Below are 12,759 nucleotides of genomic sequence, written 5' to 3' on the forward strand. Positions count from 1 at the left end.
TGTGCCCGGCGCTGCCCCCCGAGCCCGCGGCCGTGCCTCACCGTCCGCCCGCAGCTCGGCGAGCGCCGGGGCGGGGGCGGCCCCCGCCTCCTCCATGCTGGCGGTGCCGGAGCCCGCGCGTCACTCCCGGACGCGGCGCGCGGCGATGATGGCGAAGGCGCGCGACGGAGCGGGCGGCGGCGGCGGCACGTGGTGAGCGGGGCCGCCGGGAGCGAGCGCGGCCCGGGCCGTGCCCGAAGGAGTTGTGCTGGGTGGAGCTGGGCCGTGAGGGGCCGTGAAGGAGGAACCGTGCCCAAATGGGCTGTGCAGGGGATAGCTGTGCCGTGAGGGGCCGTGAAGGAGGAACCGTGCCCAAATGGGCTGTGCAGGGGATAGCTGTGCCGTGAGGGGCAGGCCGTGCCGGGGGGAGCCGTGCCCGAATGGTCTGTGCATGGGGGAGCTGTGCCGGGGGGAGCTGTGCCGTGAGGGGCTGTGCTGGGGGGAGCCGTGCCGTGAGGGGCTGTGCAGGGGCAGGCTGTGCCGGGGGGAGCCGTGCTGTGAGAGGCAGGCTGTGCTGGGGGGAGCCGTGCTGTGAGGAGCTGTGCCGTGAGGGGCTGTGTAGGGGCAGGCTGTGCCGGGGGGAGCCGTGCTGTGAGGGGCTGTGCCGGGGGGAGCCGTGCCGTGAGGAGCCGTGCTGTGAGGGGCCGTGCCGGGAGGGCTGTCCCCAGCGAGCCGTCCCCGGCACCCTGCGGGGGAGCAGCCTCTGGCCGGCCGCTTCACCAGAACGAAGTGCTGTGTAAACTGTGCTGCTCTGCAGCATAGCCTGTGAAAAATAGCTGAATGACGGACGTTTCAGACGCTGTTTGTTTTTCCAGATGCCGAAAGGACTGTTAATTATGCATGATTGATGACATCAGAGAAACTAAAGAATGCCAACTAAAAGATCCCATGGATTTGTTTCATTCTGGGCAAGTTGTAAAAATATGTGCTCCTATGGTCCGCTATTCAAAGTAAGTAACTGTCGTGTCAACTCTGTCATTTTCTCTGTTTAGAAACTTGTTTCTCAAATTTATCATGACTAAAAATGGGTGATTACCTTCTCTTTTATTTAAGACACAGATAGATGTAGGACATGTTTTATTTTACATATTTTCATCACAGACCTACAAATATAATACTCAAACATTCCCACAATACTGCATGTTAGAACAGCATTTTAGGGTAGTTAATCAGAAAAAATGCCTTAACTATTTACCTCTTAATCTTCATGTGTCTGCAGGTTGGCTTTCAGAACCTTGGTTAGGAAGTACAGCTGTGATTTGTGTTACACACCAATGATAGTGGCAGCTGATTTTGTGAGATCTGCAAAAGCCAGAGACAGCGAATTCACAACAAACAAAGGTATTATTTTTAATAAGCCATTGCCTCATCAGAATGTTTTATGTGGTCGTAAGCCAGGTGAATTGACCAGGTGAATGAAGTGGGTTACAGACCTTGACATCTGTTAATAATTTTGGTAATCTGATTATAAAAACACAAATAGTCTAAGTGAGAGTAAGCACAGTCCCGTGATAGTGGGTGAAATGAAATAGTGGAAAACCTTGTCTCCACCTGAAATCAAGGCCTCCAAAGTGATTTATATCTGTGGGGGCTGACCACACATAGTTGCTCACTCATTCCTCCTTCATTCTCCCAGCAGCACAGGGGGAGAATAGCAAGAGCAAATGAAAGAAAAATTCATTTGTCAAAATAAAGGCTGCTTAATATGTAAAGGAAAGAAACAAACAAGCAAAGGCATTCTCTTCCTACTGGCACACTAAAGCCAAGCCACTCTCCAAGCAGTAGCTGCTCTGGAACAAAAATTCCATGTCCCAATCCACCTTTTTCTTTCACTGTCATTCCAGTTTCCTTGCTGAGCTTGATATACTTGTTATACAGTATGGAATACTCCTTGTTTCTGTTTGTGTCAGCTTTGTCATAGCTTTGTCTGCTGCAAACTTCTTGCCCACCCCAGTCTGTTTTTTGGGGGTAGGGCGAAGGAAAGTGAAAAAACCAGGAAGTTTTGACACTGTGCATGTACTTTGCAACAACAGCCAAAACAATTGTTTTGTGAATTATCAACACTGGCTTTATCACAAAATCCAAAATGCAGCACCACACTGGCTATTATAAATGAACTTCAAATAAATTTGACAAGTAACTCCATCCATCACAGTTAGGCCAGGTACAAGACAGCAGTAAGATTCTTTTTCTAGCAATTGTTTCGTGTGTGTTTCAGAGACAAACATTTAACTCATCCAGGAAAATTTTCTAGTCTCTAGCAAAAATAAGAGTGTTACTGAAGGTGAAAAAAGTAATAGACCAGCCATTGATACAGTGGAGTCAAGGACTGACAAAAGAAGAAGGGTTTCATATTAGCCAGACTGGAAGGTGGAAGGGGCTGTTGGTGGATGACTCGAGGTATGAGCGCAAGAAAGCACAAAAGAGACACAGAAGGAGGTTTAAGCATGGCTGGAGTTGAGGGGGAGAAGCAAGGCTTCAGGCATGGCACAGAAACATAACCAGAACAGCTATAAAAAGAAGTATGAGGACTTGTACAGTGTCATGGCTATAAAGAGATCTGAAGTATGTGGGAAGAGGTGATAAGAATGATAGAGATCTGTTGGCATGAAGTGGCTGCAGCAGAACAGTGACAAGGAATATATGAGCATAGCTGCAGCTGGAGGAACGAAAAGCACCTCTAACAGGCCAGTAAGATCAGTGTAGGGTCTATGAATTGGGATGATTCAGTCTGCTCAGAATTTGTGGTTTCGTAAGTGTATATGTAATAGGGAAAGTGTACTTCACTGCTTTAGTGTTGGCTGTGTATTATGGTGCATTATTCAATTTGAACAGAGAAATTACAGAGAAAATTCACATTGGAAAGCACAGGTAGGCTCTTATGAGTGGAATGCGACTTCAAAAAATCCATGGTTAACTCATTGTATGTAAAAATAAATGAGTAAGAACATAACTGACTCAAATATATATGGCTCAAAGCTCCACAGTTACTAGTTTGCCCCCCTTGACTTTACTTACACTTCTGATCTACACAAAGTATGGTGGCATTGAAGTTCTGCAGCTCAGATATGGAGTGTATTCTGGGGGGTGATGGGACAGGGAAAGAGGAGATGAAATGTTTCAGTGTTGTAAACAACATCTTTTTCCTACTCAGATGTTTTATGCTGTCCTTAATTTCACAGGCCTGTGAAACACTCTGCCTCGTGCTTTGACCAGATTATAGTATTTACATTATTGGCATTTATATTTTGTGTGGTTTTGTGTTTAACTTGCTGGCTGTTTGGGGATTTTGTCTTCTAATTAGTGGGGTAGGTTTGCAATTGATATTTTACATTTCTGCTGCATTAATGTTTCCTTGTTGTGTATTTCTCAGAGGTAGGTGTTCTTTGTGGCTGCTGCTAAAAAATTTTATGTGGCTAGACTCAGTATTTTTATTACTTAATGCTCAACAAAGAGAAACTAGGCATGTGGGCTTATTCTAAAATATTAGGTGTAACAATGTAAATCTCTTCAGCTAGAGCACTGTATTAAGAGGACATTTTTGAAAATATGCATGCAATTTTTTTTTTGCTTGCTGGATTTTTAGGTAACTTCTAGAAGTGTCTCAGCTTGATTGAGAGGGTAGTCATGACCTTTCTTACTTTATCTCCAGCATTTCAATAACCACTTTCCTCTAAAACAGAAAGACATTCAGAAAGCACTTGTGGTCTCTTCGGTACAAGAAGTGCACTTGTTTTGTGCATTTGTTGGCTCATCTCTTTCCATCAGTGCTCAGATATCATGCTGCTTCTTCTTAACTACAGCAATTGTTTATATGGAAAGTGAGTGCTGAGACTGCTTGAGATATCTGAGATGCCTTTAATGTAATGCAGTAGCTGTAAAAGAGGAACTCATGTTCCAAATGACCATCTGGCTCTCTGCAGGGGCTTAGTAAATCACAAGTAGTTCAGCAGACCCAAGCTGAGGAGCACTGGCACTTTGGTTTCTCGCTAGAGACAAAGCTGCTAGAGCTGCTTCTGCACACGTGTGCTCATTCCAGTTCTGCGTGTCACATTGTGGACAAAAACCAGCCATGTTGGCACAGAAAGGGAAAATGATGGGCTGGGATGAGGAAGGGCAAAGCTTGTGGGTGTTTTAGTTCCTTCCTGAAGGATTGTTCTGTAAGCAAGTTTCAGACCTGGCAAGACAGCACAGCAAAGGGGCAGCATGCAGACATGTACAAGCATGAAGGCTGCTGAAAATTAGAATGCCTGGTTTCGTGGATGGTCTTTGTGGAAGATTAGCAACTGTCATTCAGTGTCATTCAGAAAGTGTATGTTAAGCCAGCAATTGTGTAGTACACCTATATTTGTCTGAATTTCCACCTCTGTTAATAGACACACTCACTTAGTAAGTAACCCCTGGCCAGCTATTTTTGTTTATTTGTGACTGAGGGCTTACAGAATCACAAACAGATGAGCTTGGAAGGACCTCTGTAGGTCATGTTGTCCAGCCACCCTGCTCATGCAGGGTCACCCATACTTGGTTGCCAGGACCATGGTCAGACAGCTGTACAATATACAAAAATAGCATTCAAAATTTAGAACTCGTTCTTTTTATTTTCTGGGAATTTTTAAATCTCTAAATATCTTTTCATTGGCATAGGTGATCACCCACTGATTGTTCAGTTTGCTGCTAAAGAAGCACAGGTTTTGTGTGATGCTGCCCGGATCATCTGTCCTTTTGCAGATGGAATAGACCTAAACTGTGGCTGTCCTCAGAGGTAAAGTTTTGAACAAGCTGGGTAAATATGGGGAAATAATTAAGAGACTAAAGAATGCTGGTCTTCCTTTTCATCATAATTTCTATCTTAACCTAAAAATAGATTTCAAGAGAGTAAGAACTTTTTAACCTGTCAGAAATGTCTATGTGGTAGGGTGCTGTTCTGAGTGCTCCCAGCTGCCTGTCACCATGGTGAGACTGGGAAAACTATATGTATTTGCCAACTTGCCTTTTTTAATTTCTGAGATACTGAGTGTTGGCTCAGAAATGTCCATCCCTTCTCAACAACTGTTAAATGTGCACTACCAAAAAGAGCTTGCTGCAAATAATTTGCAGAGTGTTTTGAATAATGATGTAGCAATTTCCAGAATAATGAGGCAAGTCCGTGATGCCTCAGACTTGCTGCAAGTGAAGGATAGCCTTTAAAATAAAATTACACAGATAAAGTAGTGAAAACAATTTCTTCCATCTTTTATTACATTTGTAAGTATAGTGAATTAGTGATGTACTTCTCACATAAATTGATAAAGATTTTGTCTTGACAGTGAAACAGAGTAGTAAGATTTTCCTAATTGGTTCAATTGAGAACCATCTATTACATGTGTGTCAGGCAGTCTTTTTCTAAATAAAGACCTGAAAAATGTAGGAAAGTCAAAGATAATATTACAGTGCAAATAAATGTAATTTCTCTATTCCAATTAGGATTTCTTGACCTAAAACTATAGTATTTGAGAAAGCCTTTCTGAGAGATCTGGGGCTTCTGCATGGAAATATTGGGGTTTTATTAAGCTAACTACAGTTAAGTATGTCAAACTGTGTATTTCTTTTAGGCCAAAAATATATGCTTACATTTGAATTGTTTGTTTCTTGTGCAAATTAGTTTCAAAATAACAAAAGTTGGTGTACTTTATGTGCCTTTATAGGAAAATTATTTTAAAAACTGCTGCTGTTAAGTGGCAGGTTATTTTTGCCAGTCAAATAGTGAGACCAGAATATCACTAAAATAATATCCTTACTTGCACTTTAAAAAATCCTCCTTTTCAATATGAAGTTGTCATCTATTTAAAAGAAATCCATGACAGGGGGAAGAGGAATCATCAAATTATTTCTTTTATGCATGCACTGTAGATTAAATTTTAATTTATTTTCCTTATGAGTCCATTCTGTGGACAGAAAATTGAACTTAAAGAGATTAGAACTTGTCCAAAGTTCTGGTAGCACAATGGAGACTGAACCAGGATCTGTACCAAACTGCAAACAAATAATTGATCTACAGCCAGTACTATCTCTGTTCACTTAACCACACATTCTGAAGGTCATAAGGAGAGAAAGTGATGGATGTAACTGGTTTTGATCTGCATTCCTTCAAAGGTAGACTATGAGTGTTCTTTTTCTTTTTAAAGATGGGCGATTTCAGAAGGTTACGGTGCTTGCTTAATAAATAAACCTGAGCTTGTTAAAGATATGGTGAGACATGTACGGAGTCAGATCGACAACCCTAAATTTTCAGTATCTATTAAAATAAGGTAGGTCTAACTTAAGTGCTGTTTGTGGTACATGGAAGAATCCTTTTTTTTTTACCCTTAAAGAATTTAGTGTAATAGTAATAATATTTATAATTCTGTTAATGCAATACACACATTATAGTAATTTCCTTAAATGTGAAGATTTTTTGCTGCTGAGATTTTTTGAGTCAAATGTCTGGGGCAAGTAATAGAAAACTTAGAACCAGCACAGCCTTTGACTACTTACCCAGATAACATACTGTGAGCTAGAGTTCTCTTGCAATCCAAACAACATGAAAGTACAAGGTAAAAGATGAGGGCTTCTATAAGAGAAAAGCAATGCACAGTCTGTATCATCACAAGGATTTGCTTTGTGAGCTGTTAGAGAGCAGAACCACAGTTATGGTTGGGTATGGGTAATAAAACTGAGAACTGGTCCCACAGCTGCTGTAAGGAATACATTCTGCTTCCCTACATCAGCTTCTAAACTTCTGTAGTCTTGTTTTTCATTGCTTTGTGTGCAGCCCAAAGAAGAGAAGGCTCCAGGGAGACCTTACAGCAGCCTTCCAGTACCTAAAGGGAGTCCACAAGAAAGATGGAGACAGACTTTGTACAAGGGCATGATGTGACAGGACAAAGGGGAATGGCTTCAAACTGAAAGAGGACAGGTTTAGATTAGATATTAGGAAGAAATTCTTTACTGTGGAGGTGGTAAAGCCCTGGAGTAGGTTTCCCAAAGAAGTTGTGGATGCCCATCCCTGGAAGTTTGTACGGTCGGGTTGGATGAGCTCTGAGCAACCTGGTCTAGTGGAAGATCCACTACTTCCCCATGGCAGGGGAATTGGAACTGGGTGGTCTTTAAGGTTGCTTCCACACTGAACCATTCTATGATTCTATGACCATTCTTGATCCATTATTTAACCATATATCCTATGTGCCTTTTGTTACTTGTCATTTAAGTTGCAACTCAGTTTCCAATCCTTCTGGAAAGGGGAACTATTATAAATTAGATGTTTTTTTTCCCCACAAAATATGCAAAATCATGGTGCTGATTTTAGATTTTTTGGGTACCCTTGCTCAGTCTCTATAAAATTTACCATGTATATTACAGAGATGTGATATAATTGGGAAATGCTAAATTAAATACCAGTTTCCATACACTAAACTCATATATCTTAAAAACACCCCAAAAATCAAACACTGTTTCCCAACTGTAATATTGTCTTTTTACTGTTATTTATGGAAATCTGTGGTAATTCCTCCTTATGGGGGAGTGCTTTTTATATAGGCCAGGAAATTTACTACCTACTGCTTTCATTCCTTGCAATTTTAGGATCCATGAGGACTTAAAAAGAACAGTTGACCTGTGTCAAAAAGCTGAAGCAGCTGGAGTTTCATGGATTACAGTACATGGGAGAAGTATAGAAGAAAGGCATCAACCTGTACATTACGATGCAATTAAAATAATTAAACAAAGCATGTCTATACCTATTGTGGCTAATGGAGACATTAAATCTTTAAAAGATGCTGAAAATGTTCATCACCTGACAGAAGCAGATGGTAAGATTAAACATACTCTATTCTCTAAGTAAACTTACCAGGTTTGAAGGTATTTATTTTGCATGTAAGTAGGACATGATTTGAGTGCTTTCTCTCCTCGAGGAGACAAATGAAAGAGGATATTTTAGATGCCTTAAAAAACTCATAAGCAGAATCACTGGTGATCATCAGAACACTAGAGCACTGCTATTCAAAGCCACAAATAATCATTTCCGAGGCAAATTACAAAAGCTCCGTGATTAATTATGCTATCTCATCACTCAGTAGTGGAGTTCAGGGGGACCTTCAGACATTCTGTCTTTTTATGGAGCTGATCATTTTAAAGAACTGTAAACTTCCACTTGGAAATCTCTACTTCCTGCACATGGGAGCAGATTTCCTACAGTAAGAACACCATGGAAAAGGGAGTATATTGTTAAGCCAGATGGTTAACTTCAAGGACACAGTGAGACATTGCACTTTCATTTCAGTCATAGAATTTGGGAATTTTTGCAGTTATTAAGTCACAATAGATTCCTACAACTGTCTGTGGTTTCAAGACATGAAAATTTGATATATGTTCTGAAAAGGTAATCTGTATCTACAAACTTTGTGTCTTCCAGCTGCAGAAAAACAGGAAAGAGATCAGTGCAAGTGGCAGGTTGCTGCTGACACTGTTGCTGTTTAATAGCTACAACAGAAATTGAACCAAGCTGCCCTGCTGCTTACAGTGACTTTCCCTCCAAATACAGAGCAGGAAGCAAATATATAATACAAAAAAATGTTCTCATAGACCAGCTGACCTTCAGTAGCAAAAATATTAAACATTCCCCAAATACAGAGCAGGAAGCAAATGCATAATACAAAAAAAATGTTCTCATAGACCAGCTGACCTTCAGTAGCAAAAATATTAAACATTCAGTTTTTTCTGTCATGGACAATGACAAAAGAAATTCTTCATTTTTGATCATCCTATTTTTTAAGAAAGGCTTGAGTGTGATAGATTGCATCTTGATAGTGCAGAAAACCAGAATCCCTTAATCACAGAAAAATTACAATAGAATGGGTTTATCTGACAGTATTGGAATAGAGTTGCAAATACACTACACACTTGTTCAGAAAGATTTATGCAGATCAAGAGTCTAAAATGTATTTAATTGAGCCATTGAGCTCTTAATGGAGGAAGGACAGTGAATAGACTGAGTTGCACAGAAAATTATTGGTCCTCTTGTCTCTTTCCATCGTAATTTTGTGTTACAAAGGCAATAAATGTGTGTAACGAGTAAGAACAAAGAACAAATTAGCTGCAGCTTCAAAAGAAGGGAAGAAATGCTTCTGTGACCTGTGTTTTGTTTCAGAATTTCTGGAATGTGTTGGTAGGTGTTGTAGATATTCTGAGGTTTGCCTTGTTCAATGGATTTCTCTGATACAGCTGTAATACTCATCCCCGTTGTTGTCCCACTACTATCTGTAAGCTTTGGGTGGGTGTCCTAAGGGGTGTTGTACAAAATCTACAGGAAGATTTAGCATAAAATTGAAACTAGAATGTAACTTACTGCTTTAATTTCCAATTTGAAGGTGTCATGGTGGCTAGAGGACTCTTGGCAAATCCAGCTATGTTTGCAGGATATGAGGAGACACCTTTTCAGTGCATCCAGGACTGGGTTGACATTGCTCTTGAGCATGGAACTCCTTTCACGTGTTTTCACCACCACTTAATGTACATGATGGAGCGCATCACTTCAAAACAAGAAAAAAAAGTTTTTAATGTTTTATCAAGCACCTCAGCAGTACTAGATTATCTGAATGACCATTATGGTTTGGGGTAAATGGAAGTATGTTAGTCCTGTGTAAACTTGTATTTTGCAATTGTCGATAAACTGTAAAAGTTTTCATTGAGTTTTTACTTTTTAGTCATATTTGTATATTGTGTAAGTATTTTCAACACAGCAAAACATTATTATTTGGATGATATGATATGATATATATGATTTTTATGTCTCCATTTTTCGCTCTAGAGAATATTCAAGATTCTACAAATGTGTCATTCTATTTCCAATGCACTACTACAGGGAGGATTGATTATTGTATGGCCCTGGTAATTTAATTTTTCACCAGATAATTGCTCACAGCAATATGATTACAAAACTAGGGCCTTTCTTATATTAAACCTCCTAAAATCAGGACTAATTATAGATAATGACAGTAATTTCAAACCAAAAGAATACAAAGGGAGCAACTGTAGAAGTTTTTGCTTTAGATAACATAAGCTTAAAGCCCATCATACAATCCTTTTTTAAATTTGATGTTTCTTTTGCAGCCTAAAACTTTGTAACTTATAACTTAGAAGAAATTCCATGCTTCTTATAGCGAAAGAAACACAGAATAGATAAACAATTATGGGAAGAAGGAAGAAGGAAAATGAAGAGGGAAAGAATTAGGAAGGAAGAGATAGTTTAAGTACAAACTTAGCTGAATCTAAAGAACAAGATTTTTAAGTTTAATCTAACTAAATTCAGTTTTGTTTATCTACTGTAGAACAATTGTATACAAGATTAAATCCCTATCATCTACCAAGCCAGAACTTTTTAGGTCAAAGAAAAGCTGACAGATTCTCTCAGTGGGGCTCTTGCAGTCCTTTCTGCCTGCTGGCATGTTGCTTATCTAAGCATGACAGCCACTTGGCTTTGAATCATTATATAGGGGTGAAATAGTGAAAATTAGAACAAGATAATATTACACACCAGCTGCATTTTTTCTGCAAGGAAAATTTCACAAAACTGTACAGTACAATTATTTGTAATCAAATATTTTTTTCTTTATATGTTTACACAGAAATTCATACCAAAAATTGCCGAGTTTTCTGACTGTGATTGTTCTATGAATATACATGTGAATAGTTCAAGGTTTTCTAAATAAATTACTTGGTTTTGTATGTAGTTGTAATTTTTTTTATTAGACAGCAATCTGGAGGAGGGTTGCTTGCTTTTGATGCTACTCTCCAAATCTTTTCATAGTTCAGGTATCTTAAATTATCACCATTTTTTAATGCAATAGCATAAAATACTTGATTATTTTTCATAATGAATATGTCTGATTTAGGCATGTAAACAAAAGTTTGAAAGGCATGACCCAAGTCATCAAGTCCAGTTCACTATTTAAGGCAGCAAAGTTACGTAACTCTTCTGATATGATCACCTTCCGATGTGCTAACAAATGGAAAACTACAGACATGCTTTGCTCTCCTAGGCTAATTGAGACAACCTCTGCAACCATTTTTGGTGTGTCTCCATTCCTTCAGACAACTATTTTTTCACACTTCTGGATTATAATGTTTTCTTGACATTAGTTGGGCACAGTTCTATATAGCATTCCAGGTAAATTCCCAACAGTGTCCTCTACAGTTAATTCTTACTTCTAATACTTCACTTTTCCTCAACTAATATTTTTCAAGTAAATTATGAGCTCCCAGATTTAGAGCAAAAGTTCTTACTTCCCACTGCATGACTAGGTATTTTGTACTACCAAATTTCCAGTATCAAGTTCATCCAGTTATGTTGCAACACTCTTCTCCTCAGTTCTGAAATGCCTCCAGCTTCCTCTGAAGTAAAACTATGCAACTGAATTGTTAAAGAAAAGGATTTGTGAAAGTATTAAGTAAGTCCTTTGTTGCCGTTTGTTTTAGAGTTTTATGATTTAGCTAGCAACTACTATATGTAGCAAACTGTCCCATTAGCCTCAAGGAGCAGAGAAGAATAATTTATTATATATAATCATCACAAAGGCTTTATTTTTTCGGTAGTAGTGGTAAAATTGAATTTTAGGGGACTGGAAATACCTTGACCTATTTAGGAACTGAGTACTTGACGATTTTGAAGGCAGCAGTTGTTGTGCCTGTGTGAGATTAATCACAGAGATTTCTGCCTGAAGTACAAGACCTAGGTTGCTGTTAATATTGGTAGTAATTATGGAGTGCTTGATCTGGCCGTTTATGTATCGTAAAAGTCAGTGGAAATTCATTATCCCTTTTCAAGGGTGAAATGAATTGTTCACTTTCCATTCTGAATTTTGTATGCATCTGAACATGCTTCAGTGTGTTTCCATAGAACAACTGCAGAGTTGGAGTCTTTAAGACATACATTGAACACCACACTGTTCCAATATACATAAATTGCTAAGGATGAGAGTTATTCAGCTACCAGTGTTGTTTTTAGACAAAATCTTGCTACAGAAACCCCAGCACTCTCACACAGGCTATACAATTCCATTTTCTCTATTGCCTATTGTTAAATTTTTTCTCTTGGGTTGATGGTTGGGCAAAGGCAGTGTGTGATGATAAGGCTGTCACAGAAGCCAAAGTAGAACAGAACAAGTTTAAACTTTCCTTTTGTTTCAAAAGAGAATTATTTGATTTCACTCCTCTAACCTGCTGTTAATATACAGGCATTCCTATTTCTGCTTCTGAATACTTTGTCACCTCCCTGATGGAAGAGGAAGGTATTCCTTTTATGTGTAATGCTTGAAGGTTTGTGAATTTTTTTCACTAAAGCAGGCAGCCACTATATTTATTTATATATATGTGTGTGTGTGTGTGTGTGTGTATAGTGTGGCATCATAATCATCATATTCAGTATATGAGAGACAGCTTTAGATGAACAACCCAGACTTCTGCAGCTTCAGTTAGAATTCCTTCCAGGAGCAGCAGAGTGCACTCAACAGGAGAAGAGAGGTCTCAGATGTTTTCAGGAACATCTCTTTTCTTCAGCTCTCATTTTGGGTTGGTGGGGAACATGCATCAGCTGCAGGGAAGTGCACAGTGATCACACTCATAGTGAGACTTTCTGAGATTTTACAGAGCCCCTAAAGTGAAAAAGTGGCTCCAAGGCTGTGACATCAAGGACAGGTGAATACAGTC

At 39.5% G+C, this 12,759-nt stretch overlaps 2 protein-coding genes across 4 annotated transcripts in view; one reads left to right on the forward strand and one right to left on the reverse strand.

The window, feature by feature from the left end:
- The window catches only part of COG5 (component of oligomeric golgi complex 5), a 173,255-nt gene extending 173,092 nt beyond the window's left edge, over positions 1-163 (reverse strand). Inside the window, exon 1 of the mRNA XM_041405419.1 lies at positions 42-163. Coding sequence (XP_041261353.1) covers positions 42-96 — 55 coding nt within the window. The 5' untranslated portion in view covers positions 97-163. The remainder of the gene's footprint in view (positions 1-41) is intronic.
- Positions 148-10,779, forward strand: DUS4L (dihydrouridine synthase 4 like). 3 transcript variants are annotated; one of them, XM_041405424.1, is made up of 7 exons: positions 148-192; positions 855-989; positions 1,259-1,380; positions 4,684-4,801; positions 6,204-6,326; positions 7,639-7,865; positions 9,423-10,779. In XM_041405424.1, exons 2-7 carry the CDS (start codon positions 880-882, stop codon positions 9,671-9,673), a joined length of 951 nt encoding a protein of 316 aa, XP_041261358.1. In that variant the 5' UTR covers positions 148-192; positions 855-879; the 3' UTR covers positions 9,674-10,779. The 3 variants fall into 3 exon arrangements, with proteins under 3 accessions (XP_041261358.1, XP_041261359.1, XP_041261357.1); XM_041405425.1 differs by lacking the exon at positions 148-192 and adding an exon at positions 199-422 and having other exon boundaries at positions 836-989; XM_041405423.1 differs by lacking the exon at positions 148-192 and adding an exon at positions 199-422.
- Positions 10,780-12,759: the final 1,980 nt, after the last annotated feature.

The sequence above is a fragment of the Onychostruthus taczanowskii genome, unplaced genomic scaffold (genome assembly GCF_017590055.1).
Source record: "Onychostruthus taczanowskii isolate IOZ18803 unplaced genomic scaffold, ASM1759005v1 scaffold23, whole genome shotgun sequence".
NCBI classification, from domain to species: Eukaryota; Metazoa; Chordata; class Aves; order Passeriformes; family Passeridae; genus Onychostruthus; species Onychostruthus taczanowskii.